The following is a 14,715-nucleotide window of genomic DNA, read 5'->3' as shown; positions in this document are numbered from 1 at the left end:
AGAACTTTGCCACCACGCCACAGCTCCTGGTTTTGGGTCAGTCACTCCGAGCCAGTGCCCGCTCGGCCCCGCCCCCGGCCTGTCACTCCGAGCCAGTGCCCGCTCAGCCCCTCCCCCGGCCTGTCACTCCGAGCCAGTGCCCGCTCGGCCCCTCCCCCTGGTCTGTCACTCCGAGCCAGTGCCCACTCGGCCCCGCCCCCTGGTCTGTCACTCCGAGCCAGTGCCCGCTCGGCCCCGCCCCCGGCCTGTCACTCCGAGCCAGTGCCCGCTCAGCCCCTCCCCCGGCCTGTCACTCCGAGCCAGTGCCCGCTCGGCCCCGCCCCCGGCCTGTCACTCCGAGCCAGTGCCCGCTCGGCCCCGCCCCCGGCCTGTCACTCCGAGCCAGTGCCCGCTCGGCCCCTCCCCCGGCCTGTCACTCCGAGCCAGTGCCCGCTCGGCCCCGCCCCCGGCCTGTCACTCCGAGCCAGTGCCCGCTCGGCCCCGCCCCCGGCCTGTCACTCCGAGCCAGTGCCCGCTCGGCCCCTCCCCCGGCCTGTCACTCCGAGCCAGTGCCCGCTCGGCCCCGCCCCCGGCCTGTCACTCCGAGCCAGTGCCCGCTCGGCCCCGCCCCCGGCCTGTCACTCCGAGCCAGTGCCCGCTCGGCCCCGCCCCCTGGTCTGTCACTCCGAGCCAGTGCCCGCTCGGCCCCGCCGCATGGCGTCAGCCTGCGAGCTGTGATTGGCCGGTGCCCTGGGCCCCCAGCGGTGCCATTGGCTGGCGCGGAGCGGGCGGTCCCGCCCCCCGGCGAGGCTCGGCGCGCGCCGCGGCGGTTGGCGGCGAGGGGCGCGCGGGATGCGGGCGCTGGGGTCGCGGGCGCTGCGGGCCGGGCTGGCGCTGCTGGGCCTGGCGCTGCTGGCCCAGGGGCTGCGGAGCTGGGTCGCCTCCCGCCCCTTCGAGTTCCGGCCCGAGGAGATCGCGGCGCTCGGGCGGCACCACGCGGGTGGGTCCGGCCGCGGGGCTGGGACTTGGGGCCGTGAGGAGAACCTATGGGCCTGGGGATGGAGTCCCGGGGGATCCATGGGGCAGGGGCTCGGGGGGGACCCATGGGGCAGGGGCTCGGGGAGGATGTGGGGGGCAACCATGGGGCAGGGGCTTGGGGGGGGGTCTGGGGGGATCTATGGGGCAGGGTGTAGGGGGACCCATGGGGCAGAGGGTTGGAGGGTCTGGGGGGGACCCATGGGGCAGGGGGTCTGGGGGGGACCCATGGGGCAGAGGGTTCGGGGGGATGGGGGGTTTCGGAAGGGGACCCAAGGGGCTGCAGCTCGGGGCTGGGGGGGAGCAGCAGAGAATAACTGGAGTGGAGCATGTTAGATCCTGTCTCTAATGCCTGATTCCCTGAATGAAGCCAGGGTCCCCATTCTGGGTTCGGTGGCTTCTATTGGCTGGGCACCAAGAAGGTGGCAGGGTTATGGACCGGGGTGCGGGCATCCTGGGGGTGCTGACTTTGCCCGGGTTTCTTGGTGCTGCAGGGTTGGACCATGAGCAGGCCTTCTCCAAGATCATTGTGGAGCTGCGGAAGAAGCACCCAGGCCACATCCTGCCAGACGAGGACCTGCAGTGGGTGTTTGTCAACGCAGGCGGGTGGATGGGCTCCATGTGCCTGCTCCATGCCTCGCTCACTGAGTATGTGCTGCTCTTTGGGACGGCCATCGACACCGGGGGGCACTCAGGTAAGCAGGGCTCAGCTACATTCAAGCATCGAGGCTTGGGTTTGGAGGCTGCTGCCTTTGATTTCCTGTGGTAAACCATCAGGGGGATAGCAGGTATCTGGGGCAGGAGAGCTGCAAGTCCCAGCCAGGTAATGCTGAGATGCATTTTGATCCACCGCCTGAGCAGAAGCAGGGGCTGGCCACATCAGTGTGGTCAGCATCACTACCCATAGAATATCAGGGTTGGAATCATAGAATCCTAGAATATCAGGGTTGGAAGGGACCCCAGAAGGTCATCTAGTCCCACCCCCTGCTCAAAGCAGGACCAATTCCCAGTTAAATCATCCCAGCCAGGGCTTTGTCAAGCCTGACCTTAAAAACCTCTAAGGAAGGAGATTCTACCACCTCCCTAGGTAATGCATTCCAGTGTTTCACCACCCTCTTAGTGAAAAAGTTTTTCCTAATATCCAATCTAAACCTCCCCCACTGCAACTTGAGACCATTACTCCTCGTTCTGTCATCTGCTACCATTGAGAACAGTCTAGAGCCATCCTCTTTGGAACCCCCTTTCAGGTAGTTGAAAGCAGCTATCAAATCCCCCCTCATTCTTCTCTTCTGCAGGCTAAACAATCCCAGCTCCCTCAGCCTCTCCTCATAAGTCATGTGTTCCAGACCCCTAATCATTTTTGTTGCCCTTCGCTGGACTCTCTCCAATTTATTCACATCCTTCTTGTAGCGTGGGGCCCAAAACTGGACACAGTACTCCAGATGAGGCCTCACCAATGTCGAATAGAGGGGAACAATCACGTCCCTCGATCTGCTCGCTATGCCCCTACTTATACATCCCAAAATGCCATTGGCCTTCTTGGCAACAAGGGCACACTGCTGACTCATATCCAGCTTCTCGTCCACTGTCACCCCTAGGTCTTTTTCCGCAGAACTGCTGCCGAGCCATCCACTTTGTACTGCCCATTGTCTGCTAGTGCTGATGGTCTGGGGACCAGGAATCAGTCTGGCCACACCTGCTCAAGCTAGTGCCTAAGGAGGTATGTTGTTATGTGTGCGCAGCTCTGTACCTTATGACCTGCTAGTTAATTAAGGGGGGAGGAGATGCCACTAACCAAATGCAAAGAGAGCTGGAAGATCTTGGAGAACCAGGAGAGCAGAAGTATCAGGAACTTTATTCCCTGGAGCTAAGAACTAGCCTCTCCAAATGCTCTTTCTGTCTGTGCAGCCCTGTGTCTGGGCACTGCAAGCAGTGGAGAGAAGCAGCCAAGGATGAGGCAGGGGGGTGGTTATCCTTGTGCTTGTGTGTCCTGTCCAGATGCCTGTATTTATTATAGGTCCCTCTGTGGTGGGCTCAGGGTTTTCTGACCATTTAATAGTCCGTGAACAGCCTTTGGTAGCTACCAGTGTTTAAGCCCCTGTGTCCTGTTTACTGACTCAGGTCACAGCAGCCTCTCCCAAAAGGCAGAGAGGGCAATAAACCAGGGTATCTGGCTAGCGGGATTAAAAGGGGCTAACTCATCCACTGTATGATATATCAGTACAACACAAGCATCTTCTCTCCCAGGGGTGCTGGTAACGCCTAGCTCTGGTCTCGTACTCTCCATCCACACACTTTACAAAGAGAGGAGAGTCCATGTTGCTCTCCCCAGTGTACAGATGGGGAAACAGAAGCACAGAGAGGGGCAGCTAGCACGTCCATGGCAGGGGTGAGACTGGACCCCAGGTCTCCCGAGTACCAGCCCAGTGCCCGGTCACTTAGGCCAGTACATCTTTCGGTGGGTGGGTGGGTGGTTCCAGGAGCAGGCTTGGTTGGGCTTCGTTTAGCACCTGCCACTGTAGCTTCATGCACATTAATACTCAGCAACCACAAACCAGCTTCACCTGCTCAGCAAGTAGAAGCTTTTCCCTGTGGGTGCAACTTGTTTCCCCCTGTGTTAGCGTGAGAACAGGGAGGTGGGATGAGGGAGGGTGGGGCCTTAATATCCAGGTTTCCAAACCTGGTGCAACAATCCCTTCCACCCACAGCTTGGATCTGGCTACTTGTTGTGTCCCCATGGGCCCTGCCAAGGGGAGCAGTTCCCCCCCCCCCCCATGTGCTGCCACTTCCCGCTCCCCTCTCCGTGCTGCTGCCTGTGCATGGAACATCCCAGTGCTCCATGCCCCCACCTATGCCTTGCCCACAAGAGTGGCTGGGTCGGGGGCAGAGGGTTGCCAAATCGCTGCTTGTGGCTGCCGAGCCAAGCCTGCCTTCTCTTCCCCTAGCCTCACCACCACGGGGGGTGAACATGGGCGGCCTTGGCTGCAGCATCCACGAACCCTGTGCAGAGTCTGGCGATGCAGGTTAACCAACGTGATTCAGCCCCAGGCCATGGGGATTCTTTCCATTGACTTCAAAGGGCGCTGAACCAGGCCCGCAGAATTGTGGGCAGGCATCTTGTCTCCGAGCAGCCCTGTGAAACCTGTACTGCTCCCCTCGAGGTTTCTAGCCCAGGCCAGTCTCAAGTAACAGGATTTCAAAGTGGCAATGTTGAGGTTCCTATCTCGCTTTGCTTTTCCCCTCAGTTTCAGAGGGGTTTATGCAGCTGCCCTCTGAGGAGCAGCTGCAGCCAGAAAGCCAGCGTGCTTCGTGTTTTACAGACCAGCCTCCCAGCTTCCAAACAGCAAATCGTGGGTCTTCCCCCTGCTGGCTAGCGAGGGCTTGTCTGCCAAGCTCTGAAATTGAGGGTGGAGCCCCAGGGGGTGAGAAATGCCTGGTGTGGGAATGACCTGGCTTGAGATCTCTGGGCTGCCAGGGATAGGAGCACACCAATTCCACTGAGAACCAGCAAGCTGGGATGTGCAAGGTCCTGGATTTGGCTCTTTGACATTGGTCCAAGACTGAAACTAGCAACTCTAGGCACTTGGACTAGCGTAAACCGCCTCTCCCTACTTGTATGAGTGTTGAAGCCTGCTGATGTTTTAGGCTTGTTCTGTGATGGCTGAGCCAACGCACAGAGCAGCCTTCGGGGCTCGTCGGGCACTAGCAGTGGGCTGTCTTGCCCCATTGCTCAGATTTCACGCTTTGTGCCTCTCTCGCAGGTCGGTACTCGGCTGACATTTACTATGCCATCGTCTTAGGGACCTTCAGGCAGTGGAAGGAGGGGACGACCAGAAGTGAAATCTATTACCCAGGTGCGTGTGACACTGTCAGCGCCAGCCCCACACACTCGCAGGCCTCCCCTGTGTAGCTGCCTTTGCAGGGCTGGTTGCCTTGGGCTTTTCACGTCGCGATTTGATCAGGTAACACTAGAGCCTCGTTAGCTCTAGCCCTGGGACACAGGGAAACATACAGGGTTACAGCAGATTAGCCTGCAGAACACCACACCTCTAGATCTCATGGAGGCCAAGAGGTGAGTAGGATTCAGGGAAAGCATACACACTGACGGGTAACAAGCACATCTCCACTCCCATCAGGTGGAATTGAAAGAAAATGGGGAGGGTTATAAGGCCTCCTGGTTCAGAGCAGGAGCTCTGTGTCAGGGGGAAACTGCCCCTGTGGGAAGGCTGTTCATAATTTTCAACTAGGGGACGTCCTTGCATCTTCCTTGGAAGCAGCTGGTACTGGGCAGTGTCAGGGACAGGCTTCTGGATTAGCTGCCCTGCCCTTGGTCTGGCAGTTCTCCAGTGTGGTGCTGAGCACCTCCCAGGCCCCTTGTCCTGGGCTGCTCAGTTGAGGGTGCTCAGCATCCTGCAGGATCAGACCCACAAAGAGCTCTGTGTGCTGTCCCTGGAGATATACTGGGAGAGGCGCTCTGGAACTGATGATGTCTCAGCGTTCAAAATAACGGCCAGTGCTGTGTCTGTCTGTCTGCCTGCAGGGGACACCATAGTGCAGAAATCCGGAGAGGTCACAGCTGTCCAGTGGAGTGCTGGTACCTGGATGGTGGAGTACGGCCGAGGCTTCATTCCCCCTTCACTCATATTTGTGTTGAGCGACACCATCTTCAGCACTCAGGACGTCGTCACCCTGTTCTCTACCTTCCGGATTTGTGCCAAAGCCTTCCTTGTGGAAGCCAGTGCCTACTTCAGCCAGCTGGCCCAGTGAGACTACCCTCCCCAAGCACCAACACAACCTCAGAGGAAGGGGTTCCCCTTTCCCATCCCCCACCACTTCCTGCAGATTGTACCAGAAAGGCAATGGGCAGGAGCACTTCTGTCCCCGTGTGCAGGTGTGCCAGGTAGGCTGAACGTTCACTGTCTTGTCCGCCTGCCGCAGCGAGCACTCAGCTGGGGGAGAAACAGGCAATAACAGATAATGGATATACCTAGATCGCTATTTTTTTAATATCCAAATGTTCCTATATATTTCTGTAACTAGACTGCAGCGACTGAGCTGCTGCCCACGTCTGTGGGTGTCCGTCCCCTCTGTCTGCAGCAGGCAACCCTAGCCTGCGTGTGAGTGAGAGACACCCGGGGCTCTGCAGCCAGCCACCCTCTGTTGCCTGTTGTTGCTGTCTCTCGTGCTCTCTGAAAGCCGGGGACCTATGAAAAACCAATCGGGGGGAGGGGGATGTGTGATATGGATCATTGTGTACATACACACTCTGCATGTGATAGAAACCATTCCCAGCAGGTGTATACCTAGCATAGGGCCAGCTGCTGAGCTCACTCATCCCCAGATGAACCTGGAGTAACTGCAGTGGAGTAAATGGGGTTCAGCTAGTTACTGAAGACTGTAGGGCAGGAAAGTCGCTGTTCCAAATCTGTGGGCTGCCTTCCCCATAGGGCCTTACAGCTGTTACTTCTGGAGAAATCCCGCACCACTGCGCATGCGCAGAAATATTGTCCTTCCGCAGCTTCTCTTTGCTTGGCTGCAGAACAATGGTTTCTGTGGGGAAGCAAAGAGAAGCTGCACCAGTGCTCACTCACCCCTCCCCAGCAGGTGGGCGCATGTGTTCAGGCACTCAAAGCAGCTGGGGGAGAGGTAAGTCACCACAGGGGGAGGGCAAGGGGGAGTCTGGGGATGCCCTGGCCACCCAGGGACATTAGTCCTGGCTGGGGGGCAGGGAAGGGAGAAGGAAAAATCAAACCAAAAGCAGCCTTTTAAGCTTTTTTCCCCTGCAGTGTGCTCATGGACAGAGAAGAGGATCGCACAACCAAGAGTCAATCATGCTCTCCATCAGAAAATTTTTTTATAAAAAAAGAGGGAGCCCCACCCCCAGGAAAGCCACAAAACAAGCAGCAAGCAAAATAGACACAATAGCCTAACAGACAATTACACGAAGAAAGAAGCCAAAATCTGCTTACTGTGAACGGGCTTGGCAACGGGAGGTGAGGCTTAGGGGAGGGGGTCCAGCTTTGTGGGAGTTGGGCAGATGGGAAGCAGCTGCCTATACAGTGACTCTCCCCCCACTTACTGGCCCTATCGCTTCTCAGTCACAGGGAGAGGGGTCATTATAGGGGGAGCTCCTCTCTGTCTGCCTAACCCCCCTTGTATCTGGACCCCCTGCCAAGCCTCACCCACCCTGCACCTGGAAACCCCCGTGCATCAGGAGCTCATCCACACCCCCAGAGCCTCACCCCCTGCATCAGGACTCCGCACAGCTAGACCCCCCACTCCACTGATCTCAACCAGGTGCGTCCTGACCCACACACTACCATGCCACTAGCACCCAGATTTCCCCCCCCCCCCCCACTGAGCCCTAACCACCTTTACCTGGACTCCCCTGGAGAGTGCTATTCCCCCTGCACCCAGAACCCCCCAGTGACTTGCTGTGTATCCAGATCCTCCCCCTCCTCCCCCCCACCAAGCTACCCGCACTGAGACTGCGCCACACAGAATCCTGGTGCTCTTGAGGGAATTCTGCACCAAAAAAGTAAAAAAAAAATTAAATTCTGCATATTTTATTTGTCAAAATAACTACTGCTGAGGGAGTTCTGCACCACTGCGGATGCGCAGAAAGATCCCCTGGCCTATTCTCTTTGCTTCCTGCAGAAAAATGGTTTCTGTGGGGAAGCAAAGAGCAGCTGCACCAGTGCTCGCTCACCCCTCCCCAGCAGTGTGGGCGCCCCTGTTTGGGCAGCTGGGAGAGAGGTAAGTCACCCCCGGGGAGGCGGTCTGGGGATGCCCTGGCTTCCCAGGGACATTAGTCCTGGGTGGGCAGAGGAGAGGAGGATGACGACAACAGAGTCCAAGCTCCCACTTTCTCTCCCCTGCATGGAGCAGCCAGGGCTGGGTCAGAAACCTCCCCTGGCTGCAGGAAGATCTGCACCGTGGGGTGGGGGGTGTCTGGGTGCAGCGGGTGAGGCTCAGTGGGTTGGGGGTATGGGTGCAGGGGGGTCCGGACATAGGTGCTGACTTTTATCTGCCTTTGATCTGCCTCTTTCTGCCCCACTCCATCCCGTCCCCGGGGCCCCCACCCACCCAGCGTTCACTGCTCTCTGCCCTCCCCAAGCCATCGATCAGCGGTTTGGCAGCGCCGCCAATCATCTGTGGATAGTGGGTGCTGAGCATCCACTATTATTTTTCCATGGGTGCTCCACAGAGTTAGTGCCTATGCGTCTGGATACACAAGTGTTGGGTGGACAGGGGGAGCAGCTCCTCGGATAGTGACCCTCCACCCCCTTTCTGGGCCCATTGCTCCTCAGCCACGGGGGGAGGGGTCACTGTACGCCGAGCTGCTCCCTCTGTCCCCCCAATTCTTGTGTACCTGGACACCTTCCCCCGCTGAACCTCACCCTCCCTGCTTCTGGAACCCCCCTACCCCGAGCTGAGCCTCATCCCCTCCATCAGGACCCCTCCACACCCAGAACCCCCCACCAAGACCCTGGTACCCAAATCCCCCCTCCCCCAAGCCTCACCCACTGCATTGGCACACCCCACTGACCCCAGTGAGCTGCACCCTAACCCCACCAAGGCCCACTTCCCTAGCATCCAGTCCCCTGCTGAGCCCCCCACACCCAGACCACCCCCCCCCCGAGCTCTAACCACCTTCACCTGGTCTCCCCTATAGAGTCCCAATCCTGCTGTACTCAGAACCCCCCAATCAGCCCCTGTGCATCCAGATCCCCGCCGGGCCTCCTACCGAGCTCCCCACACCCAGACTGTACCACACAGAATCCTGGAGCTCCTGAGAGAATTCCGTGGCAAAACCATAAAAATTCTCCGCTGCACATTTTAAAATTCTGCAAAACTCTGCACGTTTTATTTGTGAAAAGAACACAACATAATCACACCATTTTCAATTATTTTGATAATTTATTTCAAAATACTTGTCAGAAAATAATTGAGCCCTTCTTCAGTAATGTCTGTTTCCAAACGAGCATCACTATGAGAGCCAGCCGGCTCCAGAGCATGTGTCGTTCCTGGTCCTTGGACTGTAGAGTGACCAGATGTCCCGATTTTATAGGGACAGTCCTGATATTCGGAGCTTTTTCTTATATAGGCTCCTATTACCCCCCCACCCCCGTCCTGATTTTTCACACTTGCTGTCTGGTCACCCTATTGGACTGTCGTGGCTCGGTACGTGTACGGCCTGGAATCGGTCACTTATTTTTATCAGTGTCAAGAATAAACATGCTCATCTGGCTTGATGTTTTTGAGAGCGAGAGAATAGCTGGCCCGTGCAGACCTTTCCTGCATGCTTCGGGGACGGTGAGGGGGAAAGGTGGTTTTGTTGGTGGGCAGTAATGAAAAGTACTTTGAATCCAAGGCTTGTATCATTTCTGCCAGAGAAGCCAAATTGATCCTTAATGATCAGCTCCAGGCTGTAAAGAGACTGGGGGGAGCTAACGCCTCTTAATGTGCAGCCCTGCTCTCTAGGAGTAGCCAGGGTCCTGTCTCCTGAGGGAGCTGCCACGAAAGCCTGGTCTACATGGGAAGGTTTTAGCAGCATAGCTATCACTGGGGGGAATCACCCCTTCAAAATGCTACTGTTACTCAGCTGTGAGTCTGCTTGTGATGCACAAGCCAAGACCAACCCCTGCCACCTTCTATGCTGTCCTTGGGGTGCAGTCAAACCACCCAGTGCCAGCCTTCCCCTCCTAAGACTCCCTCCCTCATTGGCCTGCCCATAATAGGCTCCAGCGGTCCATGAGCCCCTTCCCCAGCTCTCCAGGCGTCTGGCACTTTCCGTGTCTCTGGGAGAGTTTGAGCTCCTTGAGGCAGGGATCAGCTGTGGTGCTCTGGGCCCCCTTCTGGGTCAGTGACTGGGCTCTTGAGAAGGAACGAAATAGCACCAGCACCCAGTCAGTGAGTTCCCAAGGAGACTTTTGTTGCTCTTCTAACGTCCAGGCTGCCCCTTCCTGCTGGCCCCTCACTGCCTCAGGCAAGGAGATTCTGCAGCCAGAGCCATCCTGTCCTGTGAGTCCAGGAGAGAAGCCGGCTCTGGCCATAGCTAGATCCTCCCAGGCAGGTGTAATGGGAGTTAACATGGCCAGTAAAGTCAACAGTTGGGGCTGAGGTGCACAGGGAGGAGGTGTTTTTCTGTGCCCACTTTTCCCTCTCTCTCCTTTATGTGCCCCCCCCCTCTGCATTTTTCACCTATATCCAGGTCCTAGCACAGTGGTTCTTAAACGTTTGTACTGGTGACCCCTTTCACATAGCAAGCCTCTGAGTGCAACCCCCCCTTATAAATTAAAAACACTTTTTTTTAGAACAGATTTAATAATTTTATTAAGATGTTGAAATAAAAAGAAAACGGTACAGAGTTTAAGCATAGAAGTTTCTGGATATCAGGGAATAAGGTACAGATTATCAGGGGGTGCGAAGTTCGGTTTAGGAACGGGTGGCCTAAGGAATACATAATCTGCAATCTCCCCGATTGGGGGTAAAAGATTAACAGGTCAGAGTACAGACATTGAGATATGGGGGTATGTTGTTCATATAATGGTTATGTTCAGGTGTGGAGTATAATGAGTGGATACAATGATGAGGATGGATTTACCCTCCTTTGGTGAGATTTAATGTTCAGTGAGTTTATGTTTCCAGTTCATATGGTCCAATGGAAAAAGTCTCTCAGTCTCTTTCTCATAGTTGATGCACGATGTCGTACCGGCTCACACCTCCTGGTACTGTCGGTGGCCAGTGATGTGTTTGATGTAGGTGTCCCTGGACCATTGGATGGTTTCCGAGACCATGAGACGCCATTTAACACCATTATAAATGCTGGAAGCAAAGCAGGGTTTGGGGTGGAGGCTGACAGCTCTCAACCCCCCATGTAATAACCTCGTGAACCCCTGAGGGGTCTTGACCCCTAGTTTGAGAATCCCTGTCCTAGCACCAGCTGTGTACAGGAGCCCTCCCACCTCCAGACTGTTCCTCACACCCCCAGTGGGTTATTTCTGGCCCACAGGTGACCCCTGTTCCCTATTGTCAGGGACCCTGAATTACAGAGTTAAACTCCCCGATGCTCTCTAAGGAGCTGAAGGGAGGTGGCCTGTGCCCTCGGAAAGGGTCTTTCCAGACAGCTGAAAGAAGGGGCCATATCCTCATGGAGCTGTGAAGATTTACACCTGCTGAGGAGCTGAGCCGAGGGCTTTCATGTCACCTTTGATTTCCCAATCCCGAGACAACAGCGATTCTTCCAGGGCTGTGACGAGAGCTGGATCGTTCAGCCCTCTGATGGGAAAACTCATGATGCTTTTTTTCCAGTAGATTTGTTATCATTACTAATGTACATAGAGACTGAATGAATAGAGCTCATTCTCCTCCTCCATTGTAGCGCTGCTCTGCCACCCCCCCCAACCCCCCCCCAGTTCTCTTGCTGAACGTCAGCCTTGCTAACCTGGGCACTAACGAAACATGCCAGCCAGTAACTCCTCCACGGGCAGGGGGCTCAGCGAGGTCTGTTTTCATGCTTGTAGGCGTTGATGGAGGGGGCTGGAGTTTCCCAGCGGGCACGAGATTTAGAGAAAAATTTTTGACGCCATATCCTGTGGGCCTAAATATTGCTTTCCTCACAGACACTGCCTGGGTGGGAAGTAGCTTTTTGTGAAGGGGAACAGGCTGTCTTCACAGCTCCATTTCCCGTGGAGGTGACTCTTACCAAGCTGAACAAATCTAGAAACACCCGCAGGGGGGAAAATCATGCGCTGGAATCTTTCTCTAGGACCTACACAAAAACCTGTAATCGCGGGCAGGCCCTGCCCTATATTGGCTTGAAGGGTGGGGAGGGTCGTCTGTGTTGGACTCCACTGCTTGTTCCCCAGGCCAGTGGGGAGGGTCACTCTGATCTTTTTGCCGTTTGCCTTGTGGGGCGGACCGTGTCACAAGGCGGGCGGGGAGGTGTCCTGGACCTGATGTGGGACCCCTGCTGCAATTTCCTGTCCCTCAGCCCAGACGCGGCGCTTCCCGTGTAGGCCATGTCTGTCCCATTGCAGTGACGGGGCAGGATGGTGGTTATGGGCCCAATCCTGGAAGTCACAACAACAAGTCGTGTGGTTTGGTGCAAGGAGCCCAGCTGCACTCTGTCAGGTTCGAGCGTGTGTCAGGACTTCCCAGCGAGAGCTAGGCCGCAGAAGCGGACGTTAGGACCCCAGCGTCGGGTGCGGCCTAGTCTCCGTAGACAAGGATCAGAGCCACCAAACCTCCTCCAAGTTAGTGTCGCCCGCCCGGCTCTTCCTGCCGCCTGGAGCCAAGGCAGCGCGTCACCCCGATGGGAGGGGAACTAGCGATGCTGGTGGAGCCAGCGAGGAGCAGTCAGAGTTAGAGGCTGTTTAGCCTTCTCCTGTCGGTCATATCCCCCTGTGCCTGGCAGGGCAGAGAGCAAGGGGGCCTCTACCCCCCCCCCGCCCCGTTCTGGATTGTATGGGGGGGGTGCCAACAGGGTCCAAAAAAGAGACCCATGTAATACAGAGACGCTGGCACGGAGGGGGGACTTTAGCAGAGGGATCTGAGAGGGGAGAACAGTCCTGTGGGAATGAGGTGCATCGAATCACCTCCTCTGCATTAGCCCCGCCTGGATCTGGCTGAGGGCTGGGGAATGACAGCAGTCCTGGCACGGCATCCGGCAGGGGACCAGGCTGCTCTCATGCGGCACAGTTGGTTTCAATGGAAGGACACAGCCTCGAAGACCTCACCACGAGGGTATCCCCTAGAGTCCCCTCCGGATTCCAGCCTGTGGTGAAATCCCAATCCAGCAGGGATCCCGCCCCTATCCAGCATCTGCGCTGATCCCCCGGCCTGGTGGGGATCCCTCCCCCTGCCCAGCATCTGCACTGATCCCCTGGCCTGGCTGGGATCCCTCCCCCTGCCCAGCGTCTGCACTGATCCCCCAGCCTGTCCGGGATCCCACCCCCTTACCTTGCTGATCCCCAATTCTCTTTCCCCACATGACGGTCCAGCAAAGGCGGGGGGAGACCTTTACCCAGCAAATCTTTCCTTGGCTGTGGGCAGCCTGTCCCAGGGTCCCAGCTGCGGAGGAGATAAGAAAAGGCAGTGCCCAGGACACCAGGCGCCCCTGGTGGTTTTGTGGCAGAGGGATGGGAGGGACTGGAGGAATTTTGGGGCTCAGCGGACCTGCGCCAAAATGGGCCAGTTTGGGTCTGACCCCATTCTCTGTGGCCCAGGCCTAGTAATGGCAGCTCTCTTGTTTATGCCCACGTACTCTTACTCGCTGGGATAGGGCCCGGGCAGAACTGCCTGGCAGGGCCACCAGTCTGTCACTTGGCACATCGGCCCCAGGGTGCCGTTCTCCCGCTGGCCCCTGGTCGATGGACAATGTGGAAGCCCCTCCTAGGCAAGCTCCATAGGTGGCAAGCCTGGGGGCGGGGGCATGAGGGAAATCTGAATCATAGAATCATAGAATATCAGGGTTGGAAGGGACCTCAGGAGGTCATCTAGTCCAATCCCCTCCTCAAAGCAGGACCGATCCCCGACTAACTTATCCCAGCCAGGGCTTTGTCAAGCCTGACCTTAAAAATATCTAAGGAAGGATATTCCACCTCCTCCCTACGTAACGCATTCCAGTGTTTCACCACCCTCCTGGTGAAAAAGTTTTTCCTAATATCCAACCTAAACCTCCCCCACTGCAACTTGAGACCATTACTCCTTGTTCTGTCATCTGCTGCCACTGAGAACAGTCTAGAGCCATCCTCTTTGGAACCCCCTTTCAGGCAGTTGAAAGCAGCTATCAAATCCTCCCCCCCCCCCCCATTCTTCTCTTCTGAAGACTAAACATCCCCAGTTCCCTCAGCCTCTCCTCATAACTCATGTGTTCCAGACCCCTAATCATTTTTGTTGCCCTCCGCTGGACTCTTTCCAATTTTTCCAAATCCTTCTTGTAGTGTGGGACCCAAAACTGGACACAGTACTCCAGATGAGGCCTCACCAATGTCGAATAGAGAGGAACGATCACGTCCCTCGATCTGCTGGCAATGCCCCTACTTATACATCCCAAAATGCCATTGGCCGTCTTGGCAACAAGGGCACACTGCTGACTCATATCCAACTTCTCATCCACTCATCGCCATGAGTTTTCAAAGATAATGTCCAATGGCTCTGCAATCACATCCGCCAACTCCTTTAGCACCCTGGGATGCAGTGCATCCAGCCCCATGGACTTGTGCTCGTCCATCTTTTCTAAATAGTCCCGAACCACTTCTTTCTCCACAGAGGGCTAGTCACCTTCTCCCCATGCTGTGCTGCCCAGTGCAGTAGTCTGGGAGCTGACCTTGTTCGTGAAGACAGAGGCAAAAAAAGCATTGAGTACATTAGCTTTTTCCATATCCTCTGTCACAAGGTTGCCTCCCTCATTCAGTAAGGGGCCCACACTTTCCTTGACTTTCTTCTTGTTGCTAACTTACTTGAAGAAACCCTTCTTGTTACTCTTAACATCTCTTGCTAGCTGCAACTCCAGGTGTGATTTGGCCTTCCTGATTTCACTCCTGCATGCCCGAGCAATATTTTTATACTCTTCCCTGGTCATTTGTCCAATCTTCCACTTCTTGTAAGCTTCTTTTTTGTATTTAAGATCAGCAAGGATTTCACTGTTAAGCCAAGCTGGTCGCCTGCCATATTTATTATTCTTTCTACACATTG

The 14,715-nt window shown here is 56.1% G+C and overlaps 1 protein-coding gene across 1 annotated transcript; it reads left to right on the top strand.

Moving 5' to 3' along the window:
- Positions 1-793: 793 nt before the first annotated feature.
- On the top strand, positions 794-9,269 carry LOC311520308 (sigma non-opioid intracellular receptor 1-like). Its single transcript, XM_084627672.1, has 4 exons — positions 794-979; positions 1,509-1,709; positions 4,776-4,868; positions 5,555-9,269. Exons 1-4 carry the CDS (start codon positions 832-834, stop codon positions 5,779-5,781), a joined length of 669 nt encoding a protein of 222 aa, XP_084483798.1. The 5' UTR covers positions 794-831; the 3' UTR covers positions 5,782-9,269.
- Positions 9,270-14,715: the final 5,446 nt, after the last annotated feature.

Source organism: Lepidochelys olivacea (genome assembly GCF_965140295.1).
Source record: "Lepidochelys olivacea isolate rLepOli2 genome assembly, chromosome: 5".
Classification (NCBI taxonomy): Eukaryota; Metazoa; Chordata; order Testudines; family Cheloniidae; genus Lepidochelys; species Lepidochelys olivacea.
Note: the sequence above shows the minus strand (reverse complement) of the source record. Positions and strands in the feature narration are given on the sequence as shown.

Excerpts from the sequence above, each read along its gene's own strand:
- LOC311520308 (XM_084627672.1), top strand. The coding sequence starts at position 832 with ATGCGGGCGCTGGGGTCGCGGGCGCTGCGGGCCGGGCTGGCGCTGCTG. Across the intron at positions 980-1,508 it reads GCTCGGGCGGCACCACGCGG|GGTTGGACCATGAGCAGGCC; the intron begins GTGGGTCCGGCC and ends TTGGTGCTGCAG. Across the intron at positions 1,710-4,775 it reads CGACACCGGGGGGCACTCAG|GTCGGTACTCGGCTGACATT; the intron begins GTAAGCAGGGCT and ends CCTCTCTCGCAG.